The sequence below is a fragment of the Brassica napus genome, chromosome C7, assembly GCF_020379485.1.
Source record: "Brassica napus cultivar Da-Ae chromosome C7, Da-Ae, whole genome shotgun sequence".
Lineage (NCBI taxonomy): Eukaryota > Viridiplantae > Streptophyta > Magnoliopsida > Brassicales > Brassicaceae > Brassica > Brassica napus.
The window spans coordinates 31,907,768-31,916,731 of record NC_063450.1 but is presented as its reverse complement, the minus strand read 5'-3'; the positions used below and the strand labels follow the sequence as shown (position 1 = coordinate 31,916,731).

Sequence of the window (8,964 nt, the reverse complement as noted above, 5' to 3'; positions counted from 1 at the left end):
CTTCATATCTTAGCCCAATGGTTCCCCATTCCACATCCATGGCACACTGATTTGGTCGAGCTTTGTGGTTTAAAGGAGATACCACGGCCACTGCCTTGACCATGGCTCAAATTGGGTTGATACCCACGGCCTCTACCATAGTGATTCCCACGGCCTCTGCCATAGTGATTCCCACGGCCAAATGTGTTATAGTGCCCATGGCCACGTCCTTTCCACCCTCCACGGCCATGGTCGTGTGGTCTATCATTCTGGACGTGGTTACCCTCTTTTTTTTTCTGCGGCCTTATTGGTATCAGGTAATGGGGTTAATCCAGGAGGTCTCAATTCACTGTTTCTCATCAGTAATCCATTATTTTTTCCAGCTAGCAATAGACTCATCCACGGACTTATAGTCATAGATTCTGGGATTCCTCCAATCAAATAGGGCATTTGGTAATAACACCGTTCTTTGGTGATCATATCTCGATTTTTAACTCTGTCCAAAGGTCTAGAGGATTATCTATAGTCAGATACTGATCTTTGAGTCTCTTAATAAGATGATGGCTAATAATTAATATTGCCATATATCAATCTTTCTCATTGGCATTATTGTCTTCTATGATACATTCACCAAATCTTTTTGACTTTAGGATAATCTTTGTATCCAATGTCCACCGTAAATAATTATCTCCAGAGAGATTTAGGGCAGCAAAATCCAGGTTGATTTTCGACATCTCAAATCATAGATTATATAATTTAGCAATTCTAATGATCAAACAAAGCAATAAGCCTTAACGGCCAACAAGGAAGCCTCACGGCCAACAATGAAGCCTCACGGCCAAGACATATAACAAGCCGCACGACTATGGATGCAATCAGTTCGGTTTAATGCATTAAATTCATTTGTGAAATTGCAATCCTAGCATATATGATTTCTATCAGTTCATGATGCAATAAAAACCTCTCGGCCAAGTCAAAGAACAATCACACAGCTATTTGATTCAATTCATTACCATTCTAGCATAAGGTTCTAAGTGTAATTAAAATCAATCAATGTGATCAGGTTAGGTATGAATGCAGCAAGGCCGCACGGCCACGAGGTATGATTAAGTCTAGAACAATTAACCTTAGCATGCAGTTTCAGATTCGATATCAAAACAATCAAGACTAGGTTATAAGGAAACACTTATCAAACAGGCGGTTTCAGTTAGGGTTTCAGTTTAAACAAGCAAAACAATTTCAATTCATTCAGATTCGAGTTTAAACAATCTTAGCAACAGTTCTAGGTGATCAAGACAATCAATTCTCAAAACAATCAAACAATCGAAACGATTTTCAAATTAGTGTTTCGATTTTGATCTTAGATCAAAGGAGATTGATTTGAGATTCAAAACCATCAAATATTTTGATTTTAATTGATCAATAGATCAATCTCGATTTAGGGTTTGGGGTATCGAACTTTAGAGCTTCGATTTACTCATTAGGTTTGATCTAATACCCTATGGCTTTATTCATAAAGATTAGGTTTTATGGTTTCATTCTTTATCAAACAATCCAAATTCGATTCATAGGTTCTTAGACTTCGAATTACCTTTTAACCTTAGATGATTGTTGAATCGGACCACCAAAGAAGTTGAGCCGCGAGCTGGACACGAACGGGACGCGAGCTGGAATGGATCGAGTCGCTTCTATCGGGTCGCGGACGTCCTTTGTTGCTTGATCGGGAACGCCTTGATCGTCGGACGCGAGCTGTCTGATGCTGTCGCGAACGAGGAAGAGGTCGCATGCTGGAGCTGCTCTTGGGTCGCGAACGTCTGAGCTAGGATCAGGAACGACTTGGGCTGAAGCTGATCGGGGACGTGAGCTGGAACAGATGCGGGAACAAGAGACGTGATCGGGGTTGAGGGTTCGTCGGATCGCCGGCTAGGTTTAGGGTTTTAGGGTTTTTCGATTTGGGTATTAGCTTATGGATTTAGAGTTTCGTGCTGATGGAAAAGTCTCTCTTTATTCATAACATAGAGGTTCCTTATATAGGAGATTACACCGTCATAGATAAATGGAAAGATTACAAATCATAATCTCTTGGTTATGAGCCATCCACAATCTGGTTCATAACAATTATTAAGTTTTTAAAATATTTTTTTTGATAACAACATAATTTAAGATTAGTGTTAAACTAACTAATTTTTTGTTTCGCTTTTATTTAAATTTTCAAAATTATTTCAGATTATCATATTTTTATAACATGATCTAAATTATAATCTAATTTATACATATTAACAAAAATATCAAAAAAAAAAGTAATTGGTAAGAATGCACCCAAAAGCCCATATAATTTGCCATATATTCTTGTTTCTTTTTAATATTTTTTATGACTATTATACATTTATCTCCATCTCTCTCCCTTTTCCCTTTTATGTGTTCTAATCTCTTTATCTCTCGTATAGATTCTTCAAATCATCTTCTAATTCAACACAAATCTTTATTTTTTTATTCTGATTCTTTTGACGTCCATAATGCTAATCTTATTATCTCACCCCAATTCCAATGTTTCTAATTTCGACTCACAATCAACTTTTAGATAATATATACGTTAGTAGGTATTTTATTACTTACCTGCTATTATTTAGATTTTAATGGATTCTTAATCGATACATTAAGTGTTAGCTGTTACAAATAGTTTTGGGGCTATTTGATAGATAACTAATTAATTGTTAATAGTTTCATTAACTGATATATGATTTGTTAGTCGATACATTTGTTTGATACATAGATTGTTAGATGATACTGAAATTATTAGCTGATATATTAGTTGATATGTAGATTGTTACATGCTATGTAAATATTTAGCTGATAAATCTAGAGTTACTTGTTTTCGATAAAGCATGAGGGTATTTTCGTCCGCACAGTGTCAAAAAGTTATTTCTTTTTGGATTATCCATAATTATGGGCATTCAGCTAATTTAGACCTTAATTGGGTATATTCCACACATTCACTCAAAAAGAAATTGTGGAGTGGGCCTCGGTCAGTAACCACCCCATATTTTAAGCCAGCACCGTGGACAACGGGGGGATGTACTTGGAAGGTATGGGGTGAGTTTACTCCACTTAATTTTAATTAACCATTTTGTGAAAGTTAATAGATTTTTTTTTTTTTTTTTTTGTAGAAAGGGTTTTCATTAATGAAGAAGAACCAACATATACAAAAAAACAAAATACAGGAAGATGAAAAACAGAAGCTAAACTGATTAACAGTCTCATCCCAGAAAAGTACTAATCAAGAGCATAAGAGCTCTTCACCACTAGCATCAGTAAACTCCAAGAAAACAATCACAAGAATACCGAATACCAGCAATGAAGAAAGAAACCGACAGAGAAGGTGACAACCACTACAAATCATGCTTTCCCGACGTTGGCTGTCACAGCGGCAGGGGAGAGCACACACTGAATTGGCGGCGAGTAAAGAGCACATACCAAAAACCAAAGCCGGTCCAGCAGTTGGAGTGACGATCACCTTTGCCAAACGCCAAACTCATATTATTACTGACCCAATATAAATTTGTTACTGACCCCTATATACAAATTTGTAGATTTACACAATACAAATTGTGATTGTTTATTACTGACCCAATACAAATTTGTTACTGACCCCTATATAGTTTGAAGCCTACGTTATTCCAACCACAATTTTATGTAAGTAATTTTAGTTTGGACTCCGGTTGAAAAAGTTTCTAATCCCGCCACTAATGGAAAACACGCTAAAAAGTGGACTCGGTGACATGTAACTATGAGATTCAAGCTGTGCCCGGTGCGGTGATTCACGTTGCGCTTTGTGACTGTGATGGTAGTTCACGTTGTTCTTTATAAGACAGCCAGTGACACGTGACTATTGTTTTTCTTTTGTTAAAGGACTCGTGCTTATAATGACGTTTTTTATTTGTAAACTTAATCTATAATTTTCTCGGATGTTCGAAATCACCGATGTTATTACTACATTTAAAACGAGTGTGTTTGATTAAATATTCATAACTTTTTAATTACTTTACATTAAACAAACATTACGTGTAGTGAGAATCCAGAATAAGCTCTTAGAGCATGATTAATGGGGGTTCTTAAAGTGAGGTTCTTAGCGGAATATAAGAAACCGTCTTTTAAATTTTAACTTAAAAAGCTAAGAAGTAACTCTTAAATACCTTAGAACAGTTCCAATAGTGTATATTGAAAGGAGTTATAACAATTAAAAGTAAAACAAAAAATAAGAAAAATATGAGAGAGAAACATGAAAGGTTATTGTTTCGACATATTAAAAACTCGGTTCTACCATAAAATAACAGATGTCACTCTCAAAACCTTTCAAATGCTTTGAAAAAATAAATATATTATAACATTAATTTTGTTTTTTCTTTTAAAAACCTTCATGATGGAGCTGCTCTTAGACTTACCTATGTTGTCTTTTTTACTATAATGTCAGAGAGTCTTCAGAAAATATATTTTTTCAGCTCCCTAAATTTTTCTATATCTTTCATGTTGTAGATCACTAGATCAGACGCGACAACATGCATACAAGTTTGCTCACACAGTAATCTTTACCAACAAAAAAGAAAAAGATCAGACCAACAACAACAAATCTTTTCGATGATTTTTATCAAAAAAAAAAAAAACAAACATGCATATCATCCGATAGAGCCCACACTGGCACACAGTAATCTGTTAAGTCGTAGGTAGTACAAGTTTGCTCTCCTCCAGATCAACGAGCCTTGTCCTATGTTTGCCGGCTATTCCATGCAAAGGAATTCTCCTCAGAAAATTAAAATCATCCAGAAGACTGGAAATCCTACCCAAATATTAGTCAAGTAATTCTTTCTATCATGAAATCAGAGTGCAACACAAATATACAGGATTAGCTGAATGTACATCACATAATAATGTAAATGGTAATAATTCTTGATGTCAATAGAATTCAGAGATAACATTTAACATTTTCTACTACTTCTAATCTTTCAAAAACATAAGCTCGTTTTCTCGACTTTTTCGTAGATGATAATTTTGAAAAAAATAAATAAATAAAACTAAAAAGAAATTTTTTTTAACTAATGTAGAAATGTAGTGTAACTTGAAATAGAACCAAAAACTGGATAGTATAATCATGAAGTAGATAATCAAATTTAATATATTCTAATATTCACTAACTACCTATTATAAAATTTTATATATAAAATAAATTTTATAAGGTCTATAAATCATATCGTCTCTCCATCCCTGAAAAAAATATATCATATAACGACACACACATTTAATTATATATCAGCTAATTTTTCTTTAAAAATAAATCTAAGCCTGATATTCACTAATCAAAAATAAATATTATGTTAAAAATCATGATTTTTATCTAAAATAAAAGTTAAAATGATAGTAAATATTCTACATATATGTTTTGATTTGTCATATGCAATAGTTATCTTTCAATTTTTCATTTGATTTCTGAGGCTTATATTTCTTGTGTTCTAATACAACACTCTATTAAATTAATAAAAAAATGTATATATTATTGGCATATATATTCCGAACTAATATACACATTTATAATACTAATTACTGTGTTGTTTACACAACAAATGAAAAATATATCTTTGTGCAGCTGAGAGAGTATGAATTAGACATAAATAACTAAATATTCACAAACACACATGTTCTCATCTATACTGCTAATTATATAATTCACCCATCCCTCTATTTTAAAGAGTTAGTTTTACAATTTTCACACAGATTAGAAGAGTTACTAAAATATACTTATATTTTTATTAATTACGTTAGTTTGACCAATAGCATTTGAGATAAACAAAGTTATTTATAAAATCAATGTAGTTTACAATAAATATTAAGAATAAATATAATTACAGTAAAATTATAAAATAAGTTTTTTGTGTAACAAGAAAAAAGTGTTAACTGACACTCTTTGTTAAACCGGGAGGAATACTTAAAACATTTATTTAATTCTTCAGTCTCCTAGAATTAGGCCTGGAAATTTTACCCGAGATCCGGATTCGATCTGAGATCCGATCCGGATCCGATCCAAAAATCCGGATATCCGGAGAGGCCGAATCCGGATCCGGATAGTAAAATGTTGGATCCGTCAAAGCTGAATCCAGATCCGGATATCTTGATTTTTTAGTCCGGATATCCGGATCCGTAAGTTTTATTAATAACTATTTCAAAAATAGTAATATCTATATATAAAAATTAATTTTATTTAATATATTTTCATCTTTATAATAGTATATATAAATTTTATGTAAATTTTGTAATACTATACATAAAAATAATTCAAATTATTATATATTTTTTTATTTTAAAATTATTGTTAATATTTTATATATATTTTTATTTATTTTAAGGATTCAAATCCGGAACTGGATATCCGCCGGATATTATAATTTTTAGAGGGATATCCGAGTGTCGGATATCCTAGAACCCCGGATCCGGATAAGGATAGTAAAATTATGGATTCGCCGGATAAGTATCCGGATCCAGATATCTTAAAACTGCTCGGATATCCGATCCATCCGAGGCCTACCTAGAATACACCCAAGTCTACGCTCACTGCATTTAAAACGCTGAATTATTAAGGTTACTTCTCTTTTCTATGTATATTAGTCGAAATCTTATGTACATATATATAACATATATCATCTTACTCAAATATGGACCTAGAATAAAACAATCACTTAACCTTTGCGATTACTTTTTTTTTTTTTGTTCACAGAGAAAATTCATTAATCGGTTAAACTTGGTTCGGTACAAAACCCCTAAGGGCTTGTTTAGCAAGACCATCCTCAAAGGTTAGGTTCTCACGACGACTAAATCGAAAAGACACAACATCAAAGAAGGGAGACAGAGAATGAATGTCAGAGAGGATTCCATGGAGATCAGAGAGATTCGCCTTCCTATCAATTGCTGTCACCAATTGCAGGGAGTCAGATTCAAAGATAACCTTCCTCAGCTGGAGGTTGATTGCACATTCCATCGCCAAGCGCATTGCTAGTCCCTCCGCCACAAGAGACGAGATCACAAACGCAGAGGTATCACTGTGAGAGAAAAATCTCTCATTCCGGGTGTCGTAGAAGGAAAACGCTAGACCAGCGTTGTTACTTTCCTCTTTCCATGCCGCATCAGATCGGCAGATCACATCAGCTTCAGGTGAGGCTCGGGGGCCTGTAACTCCCTGTAGTTTGATTGTTGCTAATGATTGGGCTTCCTCCCATTCTTTGGCATCACATATTGCTTTGTTGATTGTTTCCTGAGCTGAGAATTCCCTTTTTTGGAAGATTTGGTAATTCCTCGCTGTCCATATTGCAGAGATGATCCAGGGGGCCAACGGGCTTTTGCAGAGGCCAACAGGAGGAAGGGCAGTGGATTTCAGGGCAGCCTTCCATCCTGCAGCGAAAGAAATAACTTGCAGCGGGACGATTGCTCTAGTAACAGGTGCCAGTTCCCAAACTTTTTGAGCATAAGAGCAATGGTAGAATAGGTGGAGAATGGATTCAGAACTATCACACCTGATGCATTTTGACGTAGGTAGGACTTGTCTAGCAACTAGTACTTCTCCCACTGGTAGAGCTCCATGTAGGATCTTCCATAAGAGAAGTTTTTGTTTGGGAGCCATCTGAATTTTCCATACGTCTTTAATCCAATCATGACTATTCTCCTGAGGTGCTAGGATCTCGGGGTGGTATTTTTCCAGGGCTACATAGTACCCTGACTTGGCAGAATAATTCCCCGAGTTTTGTTTGAGCCAAATTTGTTTATCTGCTCCTCCCCATTTGCTTGGTTTGATAGATTTAATGGTGTCTGCAAGGAGGGGGAAGTGGTTCTCAATTTTTCCTTCGTTCCATTCTCCTGTTTGGTCAGCAAGGAGATCTGCAACCTTTAAATCCATTTCGCTCTCTGGTATTGGTCCCATTGGGCAACCTTTTGCATCAGAGTATAGCCAAGAATCTTGCCAAGCTTGTACATTTTTCCCATCTCCGATTGCCCATCCTAGTTGATCTTTAATGAGGTCCTTCCTATAAGGATTCCTCTCCATCCATGGGAACATGCTGATGGGGCCTTGACTTGAAGGAATTCTTGTTCTGGAAAGTATTTGCCAGCTAACACCCGAGCTAGGAGACATGATGGGGAGGTAATGATCCGCCAGCTCACCTTAGCAAGGAGAGCATCATTAAAGCTTTGGATATCACGAACTCCTAGCCCTCCATCTCCTTTAGATTTCATCATTGTGTTCCAAGAGATTAGGGACATTCCGCGGGTTCCTGCCTTTGGGTCCCACCAGAATCGAGTCAAGGCAGATTGTATACGTTTACAGAGTGAAAGAGGAAGCTTAAAGCACTGCATTGTATGGTTTGGGATGGCTGACAAGACTGCTTTAAGGAGTACTAGCTTCCCTGCAGGAGATAGGTGCCTAGTAGACAATGCTACAGCCCTCTGTTTGATCCTATCAACTAAGGATGAGAATAGATCCTTTTTCTTTCTTCCAAAATGTTCAGGGACTCCAAGGTATTTACCAGCTCCTCCTTCTTTTTCGATTCCCAGTCCCGTTTTTTATCTTTTCCTTTAGTAACAGTGGAGCAAGGTTTGAGAATGTGATACCCGATTTCAACGGGTTGATTCGTTGCCCTGATGCTTGTTCGTAGAGGGAGAGGATCTTCAATAGTGTGGAGACATTTTTGTTGCTGGTTCTACAGAAGAAGAGTGTGTCATCAGCAAAAAGAAGATGATTTATGCTGGGACTATTGGTGGCCACACGGATTCCTTGCAGCTTATTTTCCTCTTGGGCTTTTCTACAGAGCCCCGACAAGACTTCACTACATAGGATGAAGATGTAGGGTGATAATGGATCCCCTGCCTTATCCCCCTTTGAGGTTTAACCATTCCTTGAGCAGATCCATTGATTAGAAAGGAGTAGGTGACTGTCTTGATGCATTGCAT

At 36.0% G+C, this 8,964-nt stretch overlaps 1 protein-coding gene across 1 annotated transcript; it reads right to left on the bottom strand.

The window, feature by feature from the left end:
* Positions 1-6,760: 6,760 nt before the first annotated feature.
* Positions 6,761-8,149, bottom strand: LOC106413100. The gene has a single exon (XM_013853932.2). It carries the CDS (start codon positions 8,147-8,149, stop codon positions 6,761-6,763), a length of 1,389 nt encoding a protein of 462 aa, XP_013709386.1.
* Positions 8,150-8,964: the final 815 nt, after the last annotated feature.

Bases quoted from the DNA above. Each gene is read 5' to 3' on its own strand.
- LOC106413100 (XM_013853932.2), bottom strand. From the start codon at position 8,149: ATGTCTCCTAGCTCGGGTGTTAGCTGGCAAATACTTTCCAGAACAAGA.